Below are 12,500 nucleotides of genomic sequence, written 5' to 3' on the forward strand. Positions count from 1 at the left end.
CTCGACAAACTCACAACTAGGGCTCATGAGTGTGGATTAGTCATCTCCGCTGAGAAAACAATGGCTCTCAATCCATGTATCATACCCCTACCCACTTTTCGCATAGCTTTACATGTGTCATAAATATAAATATCTCCGGGTGAACATAAATGAGGCAGACCTGATCCTTTCCCTGAAAAAGAGACTCTGGGAGAGACTGAAACCGTTGAAAGTTCTTGTTAGAAGAGAACATGGCATCAATGTTAAGCTCGCTAAACTGTTTTACTTGGCTTTTATAAGATCAGTTGTAGACTACCATGCACTGCACTTGTTGCAGTGTAAGGAATCAGAAATAAATAGCTTGGAGGTAGTGCAAAATGAAGCCATGAGGATTATCCTCGGCGCCCCGAGAACAGCAAGGATAGTAAACATGAGGTCAGAACTTAACCTACCATCCATCTCTGATAGAATAATATTTATTTCCACTATATTTGGGGTCAAAGCTCTGAGGGAACCCTTGTATGTACTGTGTCAGATGTATATAAAACTGTAATCATAATTGCCCACGCCTGAGCAGATAGCAAGGGTGGTAAATAAACTTACTTAACTTAACTTATCTACGGGATTTCACATGATCCAGATCCCCTGTGGTAATCGTACAATGCGTCCTAACCAATAAACCAACCTAACCTTAACCCTGTGGCTTTCATACACAATGATGCATATATTCCCTAGCCAGGGGCCTCTGCCCCCTGGACCCCGTGGTATTATATGCGCCTAGCCAGTAGCCCCCTGGACCCCCTAGTAATATACAAACCTAACCTAGCCTAGCCTAACCTAGCCTAGCTTAACCTAACCTAGCCTAGCCTAGCCTAGCCTAGCCTAACCTAACCTAGCCTAGCTTAACCTAACCTAGCCTAACCTAACCTAGCCTAGCTTAACCTAACCTAACCTAACCTAGCCTAGCTTAACCTAACCTAACCTAACCTAGCCTAGCTTAACCTAACCTAGCCTAGCCTAGCTTAGCTAAACCTAACCTAGCCTAACCTAGCCTAGCCTAGCCTAGCCTAATCTAACCTAGCCTAGCTAAACCTAACCTAGCCTAGCTTAATCTAACCTAGCCTAACCTAGCCTAGCCTAGCCTAGCCTAATCTAACCTAGCCTAGCTTAACCTAACCTAGCCTAACCTAACCTAGCCTAGCTTATCCTAACCTAGCCTAACCTAACCTAGCCTAGCTTAACCTAACCTAGCCTAGCTTAACCTAACCTAGCCTAGCTTAGCTTAACCTAACCTAGCCTAACCTAGCCTAGCTTAACCTAACCAAGCCTAACCTAGCCTAACCTAGCCTAGCCTAACCTAACCAAGCCTAGCTTAACCTAACCTAGCCTAACCTAACCTAGCCTAGCTTAACCTAACCTAGCCTAACCTAACCTAGCCTAGCTTAACATAACCTAGCCTAACCTAGCCTAGCTTAGCTTAACCTAACCTAGCCTAGCCTAGCCTAGCCTAGCCTAGCCTAGCCTAATCTAACCTAGCCTAGCTTAACCTAACCTAGCCTAACCTAACCTAGCCTAGCTTAACCTAACCTAGCCTAGCCTAGCTTAACCTAACCTAGCCTAACCTAGCCTAGCTAAACCTAACCTAGCCTAACCTAGCCTAGCCTAGCTAAACCTAACCTAGCCTAACCTAGCCTAGCCTAGCTAAACCTAACCTAGCCTAGCCTAGCCTTATTATATGCACCTAGCCAAGGGGCTACGCCCCTTGGACCCCCAAGGCTTTAAGAAAATACGATCTAGCCAAGGTGCTCTGCCCTCGGAACCGCTCAGGGTAAAACCACATATCTTTATATAGTGAAAGACCGAACTTTTCCCTCCATCCCTCTCCTCTTCCCTCCCTCCCCCTCCCTCTCCCTCCCTCCCTCCCTCCCAGCGCCGACCCCAGATCCGGGAAGGGAGGAAGTGTCTCCAAGAGCAGCCTCTTAGGCTTCGTGGCCGTCGACGCTGAAGCCTCCACACGCAGGACGCGCGCGGGTCCTTTACCCGGGCGTGTGCTTGTGGCTGTAGATTAATAGTATTAATGAACATATAGACTTTTACACACACACACACACACACACACACACACACACACACACACACACACACACATAAACACACACACACATACACACACACACACACACACACACACACACACACACACACACACACACACACACACACACACATATATATATATATATATATGTATATAAATATATATATATATATATATATATATATACAGGCAAGAATACAAACACAAGTACATACGCATACACACACACACGCAAACAGATAAAATAAACACGTTATATATATACACACATACACACACACACACATATATATCGGGCTTGAGCAAGCAGTCAGAGCGCAAGCATTTTTTACGACCGCCGCGACGGGGAATTGAACTCGGGACCACAAGGGCCGGAGTCCAGTCCAGTTTATATATATATATATATATATATATATATATATATATATATATATCAGATATTAATATAACCACAGCACCTCGTCTTGACATCCCTGTTCTAGTTTTTTTCTCCCAAGGTTACTAAGCAATGCTCTCGTCTCGTCCTGGGGCAAGATTGGGTTTTAAGAGATTAATATCTGACTTTCTCTTTCTCTAATGTATTGCATTTCCGATCACCTCCAATGTCTCTCTCTCTCTTTATTCTCTCTCTCCCCCTCTCTCTTTCTCTCTCTCTCTCTCTCTCTCTCTCTCTATATATATATATATATATATATATATATATAGAGAGAGAGAGAGAGAGAGAGAGATACATATATATGCATATATGTATGTATGTATATATATATTTTATATATATATATTTATATATATATATATATATATATATATATATATATATATATATATAAACTGGACATGACTCCGGCCCTTGTGGTCCCGAGTTCAATTCCCCGTCGCGGCGGTCGTAAAAATGCCTGCGCTCTGACTGCTCGCTCGAGCCCGAGAAAACGACATATCGCCTTGAGAAGTCAAACGCAGGTGACGTAGGGGAAGTCACCGCCGTGTGATAGCGTGATAGTGCGCCGAATCGCGGTTGATTGGGAAGGGCATCCGATCAGGCAAGGGTGACATTGCCATATAGCCTCTCAATAGTGAATTGAGAGAGGCCTATGTTAAAGGACTGCCGTGATGGTCCAGTGGTTAGAGCACTGTACTCCGACCCTCGTGGTCCCGAGTGCAATTCCCCGTCGTGGCGGTCGTAAAAATGCCTGCGCTCTGACTGCTGGCCTGAGCCCGAGAAAACGACATATCGCCTTGAGAAGTCAAACGCAGGTGTCGTAGGGGAAGTGGCCGCCGTGGCACAGGTGTTAGCGCGCCGAACCGCGGTTGATTAGAAAGGGCAGCTAATCAAGCAAGGGTGGCACTGCCATATAACCTCTCAGTAGTGAACTGAGAGAGGCCTACGTCCTTTTTTAGATAAAAAATAAAAAGATATATATATTATCTGTATTTCTATCTATTTGTATATATCTCACTCTAAGAAAGTTGTTTATCTGCAACACACGTGTCAATTTACTTATGACTGCGGGTAGAAGATCAATATTCTTCTCAGTCAATTCGTGCGCTAAAAAGGGGGAATTGCTTGTTTTAGTACAAAGCCTTTGTTAGTTATGTCTATTTGTAAAAAATACTGAGAGATGACATAGCTTTTATACTCACAGAAACAACTACAGAGAAGATTATTTTGCTTACGTAGAACTCTCTTATATAACAACAGATCTACATTCTTCATAATATATATATATATATCTTTTTCTTTCTTTCTTTCTTTCTTCTTTCTTTCTTTCTATCTTTATATTTTATAAGTAGAATGAAGGAACTATCTAATAGACAGAATTCCTTCTGTTAAAAATAATTCTTCCCACTTTAAAAATCGCCGTTCCGCTCCGAACACAGCAAAGGTTACAGCATCTACCATAGGCCTACATTTCTAAAGCAGAGATGGATACGAGTAATGCCAGTTATCATAATATCATTTAAAGCTTTTATAAGGTGAATTCTAAACTGTTCTCTGGGGTGCGGGCCTTCGATCTAATAAACTATTGAATCCTTTACATTCCGTTTCGTGAAACAGTATTGATCATCATCTGCAAACCATTTGTAGGGAATGAATCATGATCTTTTGTTTTCTATTTCATATTTAATATAAAACATACATTTACAAAGGAATCCGCATATGTATATATATATATATATACATATATACATAAATGCATGCATACATACATATGTACGCATATACATATCAACATATCATTGCCCTATATACATAGACATATATATATATATATATATATATATATATATATATATATATATATATACATATATATATATTCTTTTTGGTCACGATGATAAGTGATTCTCACCGTGACATCGAATTTAAATAATGTTGCTTTACGCACTGTATGATTATCCCTGCTATGTTTGATCCGCATCACTTGTTATTCCCGATTAACACTTTATCTATGATTTTCACCTATGAATTGAGAGTTAGTGTAATGAGCGATTTTATTTCCATTGTTAAACGAGATCTGATTGTTACTGCTACACATAATATCAGCCTTATTGCAACACATATCATGAACACCACTGTTACAAGTTCTCCGGTCTTCAACATCACGGCTATCACTGCTCTCGACCGGTTTCACTGCCTCTGCAGTGCTTTCGTGGGTCATGCCGCTGTGCTGCCAGCCGCACGATCCCTCAGAGCTTGTCAAGACGCCCATGTGGCTTGGCAAGACGCTCACGTGGCTTGGCAGGACGTTCCCATGGCTTGGCAAGACTTCCCTATGGCTTGGCAAGACGCTCACGTGACTTGGCAAGACGTCCACGTGGCTTCTCAAGACGACCCTATGGCTTGGCAAGACGCTCACGTGGCTTGGCAAGACGTCCACGTGGCTTCTCAAGACGTCCCTATGGCTTGGCAAGACGCTCACGTGGCTTGGCAAGACGTCCGCGTGGCTTCTCAAGACGTCCCTATGGCTTGGCAAGACGCTCACGTGGCTTGGCAAGACGTCCACGTGGCTTCTCAAGACGTCCCTATGGCTTGGCAAGACGCTCACGTGGCTTGGCAAGACGTCCCTATGGCTTGGCAAGACGCTCACGTGGCTTGGCAAGACGTCCACGTGGCTTCTCAAGACGTCCCTATGGCTTGGCAAGACGCTCACGTGGCTTGGCAAGACGGCGTGGACCACGCAGTCGGAGCCTGTCAACCAGAAGGCATCCGTCCTCAGAGCCAGCGCCGTGCTGGTGACGGGGCCCTGGTCTCCAGGGGACTTCGCTGCCTCCAGGTCGTATTCGCCGGACCTGGAGAGGCTGGTGATGACGCTGGGGTGGAGGGGGGTGGAGGGGGGGTCCAACGTCAGTCCAGGGAATGATTAAGAGATGACAGAATAGTCTACCGGACAACAAATATTCGTATCGATAAGGCAACAGTGTTTTATGTAAACGATTTAAACAACACGATAGATAGTTTTGTCTTTTAAGTACCAGAGCTATAATATACTATGAAATGGACGGATCATTTCTCTGTTTAGTTAAACTGTTCAAAAGTGAAGAAAATGGCTTCGAATCACAGCTTACCAGAAGAAGACCATTATAAGAGCACTCGCTGAGGCCCCGAGGAAGAACTGCGCCGCCGGGAACACGCTGACGGTGGCGTGGTAGACGGCGGTGTAGAGGGCGGAGTTCACCATGGGCATCAGGCCGTCCAGGGCGCCCAGGACAGCGGACACTTTGCCTGAAGAAGGAAAAATGCAGATTCAAGTCACGTGTCTTTGAGTAAAACGTAAGAAAAAACAATTATATATTTACATATATATATATATATATATATATATATATATATATGTATACACACACATACATATACATACACACACATATATAGATAGATAGATATAGATGTATATAGATATATATCAGAAATTCACGTGTCTTTAGGTAAGGCATGATGTTTTCAAAAAAAGTTTAGTTCACATGTAGGAACGATTGTTGTCAGCGAATGACACTGTCACTATTAAGAAGGGCAGGCCTGTTCACCGATATATCACAGGTATCTTCTCTACACATGCGAAATCACTAACATACTCTGGGCTATAGTATACACTGTCTGTGATGATTACTGACCTACTAGTATGCTCATTGGCGATTACCAATCTGCCTATAGCATAATCTCTCATTGATGACGCTGTGGACATTTTCGTGTGCTGTCTGAGTACCTTGTCTTACCTAGTTCGTCGCTGAGTACAAATTTGGACAGCATGGCTCGCTGTGCAATGTTGCAAGAGTTGAGGAGCAGAGCCGATGCCGGGGCTATGGAACGAATGTTTGTCAGGGTTTCTTTCTATTTATTTTAAAATAAATATTCATTGTAAATATATTTATGTAACAGGAGAGAGAGAGAGAGAGAGAGAGAGAGAGAGAGAGAGAGAGAGAGAAGGTGAGGGAGATATATATATATATATATATATATATAGAGAGAGAGAGAGAGAGAGAGAGAGAGAGAGAGAGAGAGAGAGAGAGAGAGAGAGAGAGAGAGAGAGAGAGAGAGAAGGTGAGGGAGATATAAATATATATATATATATATATATATATAGATATAGAGATATATAGAGAGAGAGAGAGAGAGAGAGAGAGAGAGAGAGAGAGAGAGAGAGAAGGTGAGGGAGATATATATATATATATACATATATATATATATATATATATATATATATATATATATAGAGAGAGAGAGAGAGAGAGAGAGAGAGAGAGAGAGAGAGAGAGAAGGAGAGGGAGATAGATAGAGAGAGAAGGAGAGGGAGATAGATAGATAGATAGATAGAGATAAAGAGAGAGAGAGAGAGAGCGAGAAAAGAATGAAACAGATTGAGAAAAGAGAGAGAGACAGAGACACAGACTAAAGACAGAGACAGACAGAGATAACAGATTTGCAAGGCACGAAATACTAACCAATCCAGATAAGGACAGAGTGGGAGGTAGACACACAACCATAGCCCACGTATTCGAGGGCGCCCGACGCGGCCCCCGCCATCGCCAGCGCGTTATCAGCCACCCCCAGGCGGCCACTCAGCAGGGGCACCGCCACTAAAGATCCTAAAAGTATATAAGTATGTGTATGTATGACATGCAATATATATTTATTTTCTTCTTTTGAAACGCTAACTACAATGAATGAAAAGAAGGATCATTTATCGAAATTGGTGAGGCGCATGTTATAGACGTACCTGCGGTTGCTATGGCGTTCTTGTAGGCGACCCAGAGGCTGTAGTCGGCGGCCTCCCAGCCTAAAGCGTGACGCGTGAAAGCAAACACGAACGGTGCTGAAGAGGAGAGAAATGGATTCAGTTTCGTACCCAATTATAAAGCATTTGTTTGTATTCCTTTGCATGATAGACGTGCAATACGGTTGAGGGGAAATAAACCGATATGAGTCACTGACAGCGCGTGACCCTTCTGAGGAGGCTGGTGAAGATCAGCACGAGGATGAGGGCCCTCGTGTTCCCTTCCCGCCGCCTCAAGGTCGACCTGAAGCTGTCGACGATCCGGTGGGGGCTGAAGAAGTCCCTGGCCATCTGGGCAGCGGTCGGCCGTGCCTCGGCGGCGTCTGCGGCGGCGGCGGGCCTCGCCTCCCGTCCGTCGACCTCGCTCTCCGTCGCCTCCAGCTCCTTCTCCCGCCTGGCGAAAGGCCCGTGGCTCTCCGGCAGGAACACGATCACGTAGGTCACCGCCAGCAACGACAGCGCCAGCGACGTCGCGAACAGGTACAGGTAGCCGCCGTACGAGTAGATGTAGGTGCCCATCAGCGTGCCGATGGGGCCGCCCAGGAACCACAGGCTGTAGGCCAGACCGACCCTCGACGTGCGCGCCTCCTCGCTCGACACGTCGCCCACGTAGGCGTTGGTGGCCGTCAGGAAGGACACGGTGCCGCCCCCCAGAGTGTCCAGCAGCGTCACCAGCAGGAGGATCTCGGGGGGCCACGACGGCGCCAGCGCCACCAGCAGGTAGCCGACCGCGTGCAGGCAGTGGCCAAGCTGCACCGCCGCCAGCGGCACCTTGCGCCCGTACTTGTCGCTCCAGGCGCCCATGAACAGGATGAAGAAGAGGGGCAGCGCCGCCGCGATCACGCCGTTGTAGAAGGCGAACACGCTGAAGCGCTGCTGCACCTCCACGCTGGCCTGCGGGTGCGCCTTGAGGGCGCCGCACACCTCGGCGCCGAGGCCGGCGGAGACGCGGCACACGCGCTCCATCTGCAGGTTCTCTATGTACACGTGCATGCTGGAGAAGGCCACGCCGTCCAGCAGCATCAGCGGCTCCACGGTCACGCTCCGGAGCAGCGTCGCCACTCGGGACCACGTGCTCGGCGGACTCGCTCGTTTTCGGTCCATGTCGGGCGAAACACGTCTTCAAATATATTGTTTCAATTATCTATATCGCATCCCTTCCACGCAACATTTAACACAGATCTTAACTATGAGAACTGCTACACCGAAATTTGCTAACAAAATATTACCTATAGGGTGTTTTTCATAGAGGTCGGCCGGCAGAGTGGTCGGAAAATAGGAACCGTTCGCGTACATCTAGCCGCGCACATCCGCCTGCCCTGTGACGTCCGAGGCGCTTAGGGAAACGGCCCGGGACTTGAATAGTTATCGGAGCTGTTCGTAAGAGGAATCTTCGGAATCAATTCTCCTTTGTGAATGAAATGAAATACTTGTTTTGGAGGAAAGGAAATAAGTGGTGTTCATGGCATACGGATAGACAGTGATATATTTTGATTATACATATATATATATATATATATATATATATATATATATATGTATATATATATTCACACGGATACAAGTCTTGGTAAGGCTTAGTGCTGGGTGTGTGGCTCAGCGGTCGGCCTTGACCCGACAGGCTCTCGGCAAGAACTCTCCCTGACCTGGGTCATCCTGGGCCTTAAGTACTGGTGAGTGGCGTGGGCACGCTACGACCGCCGGCTGGCTTGGGCTAGCGTGGGCCATAACTCCCACGTGTACACAGTATAGACCTCCTTATCGTGGGCAATGAGCTGGGTCTTCACGTGGCCGACACAACGGTGACTCGCCCAAGCATCTGTCCAGTCTCCAGGCCCCAGATGGCGCAGGACGTGCCTATCAGGTTGGGTTCCACCTCATTCCAGGCGAAGGAGGTCAGGGGGGCACAGAATTCCGAGTTCTTGTTCTGGAACAAATCATACAAAGTGTTAACCTCACTTATAAAAAAACAATGTATATCTACATGCATACACACATAAATACATACATGCATTTCTCTGTATGTGTACATACACACATACTTACACACACACACACGCACACACAAACACACATATATGTGTATAAGCATGTAAAGTATATGCAAGTATATATGTATATGAAAAAAAATACATGTATATATACGTATGTATGTATATACACACACACACACACACACAGAATACACACACACACACACACACACACACACACACACACACACACACACACACACAAACACACACACACACACACACACACGCACACACACACACACACACACACACACACACATACATACACAGAATACATCATCACAATAATTAATACATAGATCACCTGACACCTTACGTTTCTCTGTAAAGTTTTGTAGTATAATGTTATAAACGTGAAGAACATGATCACTTTCATTACCGATAAGCACACAATCTGAGCAAGTTCTTCACCAAGTCTAAGCACAAAGTCACTTACGTGGACTGCTTAACAACATTGCAAGCGTTGACTGGCACGTTCGATGCAGGAGCGGTGGAGGGAGAGATTAATATCTGACTTTCTCTTTCTCTAATGTATTGCATTTCCGATCACCTCCAATGTCTCTCTCTCTCTCTTTATTCTCTATCTCCCCCCTCTCTCTCTCTCTCTCTCTATATATATATATATATATATATATATATATATATATATATATATATGCATATATGTATGTATGTATGTATATATATATTATATAATATATATATATATATATATATATATATATATATGTATGTATATATATACTGGACTGGACTCCGGCCCTCGTGGTCCCGAGTGCAATTCCCCGTCGTGGCGGTCGTAAAAATGCCTGCGCTCTGACTGTTGGCCCGAGCCCGAGAAAACGACAAATCGCCTTGAGAAATCAAACGCAGGTGTCGTGGGGGAAGTCGCCGCCGTGGCACAGGTGTTAGCGCGCCGAACCGCGGTTGATCTGGAAGAGCATCTAATCAGGTAAGGGTGGCACTGCTATATCACGAAACAGTTATCTTTTTCATTATTATAATTATTATTGTTATTATTATAATAATTATTATTATTATTATTATTGTTGTTATTATTATTATAATTATTATTATTATTATTATTATTGTTATTATTATTACCATTATTACTATTAGCATTATTGTCCTAATCATTATTTTTATTATTTTTATTGTTGTTATTATTATTTTTATTATTTTTATTGTTGTTATTATTATTTTTATTATTGTTATTGTTGTTATTATTATTATTATTATTATTTTCATAATTATTTTATCATTATCATCATCATCATCATTATTTTTATTTTTGTTATTATTATTATTTTGTTCACACTTTGTGTCTGGCTGTTCTTATTGCCGGGTTCTATGCTGATAGGCGGGCCATAACAAATGACCAAGGGCTACCAGCATTTTCTTTCTCAAATCTCCAGTACTTTTCGCAAAATCCTGGCAGCTCCCAACAACGCAGTCTTTTGAAGTACTCCTAAGTTGCAGTGAATCCCAAGCTTTTCAACCCTCTTCTCAAATCCTTTGGTCACAGATCCCAGAGCTCCAATAGCAACAGGGACAACTTCTACTTTCTTCAGTTTCCAAAGTCTTTTTATTTCTCTTTTCAGATCTTGATACTTTTCTACTTTTTTCTTCTCCTTCTCTGTCACGTTCGCATCCGCCGGTACTGTTATGTCAATGATAATTGCCGTCTGTTCCTTCTTTTCAACCAAGACTAAATCTGGCCTTCTTGTCTCTATCACATTATCACACTGGATATTTGTATCCCATAACAACTTTACATCATCAGTCTCCATAACTCCTTCAGGGGCATGCTCGTACCATTTCTCACTGCATTCCAGTCCTCTTTTCTTGCATATATCCCAATGGATCTTTCTCGCTACATTATCATGACGCCTCTTGTACTCCTTTTGGGCTGAATACTTTCACCTGCTTGACCACACAATCGACACAGGGTGCTTTCAGCCGTTTTATCAATGTGATACTTCACATAATTTGTCCTGATCGATTGTTCTTGTGCGGCACAAATCAAGGCTTCTGTACCAACCTTCAAATCGCATTTTGACAACCATCCCTAAGTCTTCTCCTTGTCTACATCATCTGTTAAGTCTCTGACGAACTGTCCATGCATTCTCTTTCCAGTCCACCTATCTTTCGCTTCGTTTTCATTTCTTGTCTTAAGATCTCTAACCTCCTCCAGTTCTCTTGCATTTAATTCCTCGAATTTTGCTACACCCTTTAACAGTTTCTCTTTAGATTTGGAGACGTACACTTTCAAACTACTCTCCTCATCTTTGACACATCGTTCTATACTAAGACCTCTCCCCCCATCTCTTCTTTTCACATACAGCCTGTCAACATCACTCTTCGGATGGAAAGCTCCATACATTGTCATTGTCTTCCTTGTTTGTCTGTCTAAATCTTTAAGCTCGTTTTCTCTCCATTGTATGATTCCCGATCCATACCGGAATATGGCCACTGCCCATGTGGTGATCGCTGACACCTTATTTTTCCCATTCAACTTTGATCTTAGTACCAGCCTTAACCTTGTTTTGTATTCCTTTCCAATTGTATCTTTCATTTCAGCTTCTTTGATTTGATCTAATTCCACAATAACTAGATAAGTGTAACCTTCCTCCTGAACCTCTTTCATTGTTTGTCCATCAGCTAGCTTAATTCCTTCATTTCTAACAATCTTTCCTCGTTTCAATGTCAGAACGCCACACTTTTTCATCCCAAATTCCATACCAATATCATTGCTGAACATGTGAACGGTTCTAACTAGCACACTCATCTGATCTTCAGTCTTGGCGTATAGCTTCAGGTCGTCCATAAACAATAAATGGTTGACCTTATATTCCTTCTTTCCCCATTCATAAGCCGCTGTCACTTTCCGTAATATCAGTGACAATGGTATTATACTAAGGACAAATAATAGTGGCGCTAGACTATCTCCCTGGAAAATCCCCCTCCTCACAAAAACCTCTCCAAGATCCTCCCCGTTGGATGTCAGTGGTACCTTCCACTGGTTCACGCTTCTTCCAAGAAAGTTCCTTACATTCTGCGCTATTCCAAACATCTCTATACATTCGCTTATCCAACTATGCGGGACCAGATCAT

The 12,500-nt window shown here is 43.8% G+C and overlaps 1 protein-coding gene across 1 annotated transcript; it reads right to left on the reverse strand.

Moving 5' to 3' along the window:
- Positions 1-7,253: 7,253 nt before the first annotated feature.
- On the reverse strand, positions 7,254-8,454 carry LOC125034080 (proton-coupled folate transporter-like). The gene is made up of 2 exons (XM_047625721.1): positions 7,505-8,454; positions 7,254-7,353 (listed from the first exon to the last, which is right to left on the reverse strand). The coding sequence occupies exons 1-2, from the start codon at positions 8,452-8,454 to the stop codon at positions 7,254-7,256; spliced, it is 1,050 nt and encodes a 349-aa protein (XP_047481677.1).
- Between the last annotated feature and the right edge of the window lie 4,046 nt (positions 8,455-12,500).

This window comes from Penaeus chinensis, chromosome 17, assembly GCF_019202785.1.
Source record: "Penaeus chinensis breed Huanghai No. 1 chromosome 17, ASM1920278v2, whole genome shotgun sequence".
Classification (NCBI taxonomy): Eukaryota; Metazoa; Arthropoda; class Malacostraca; order Decapoda; family Penaeidae; genus Penaeus; species Penaeus chinensis.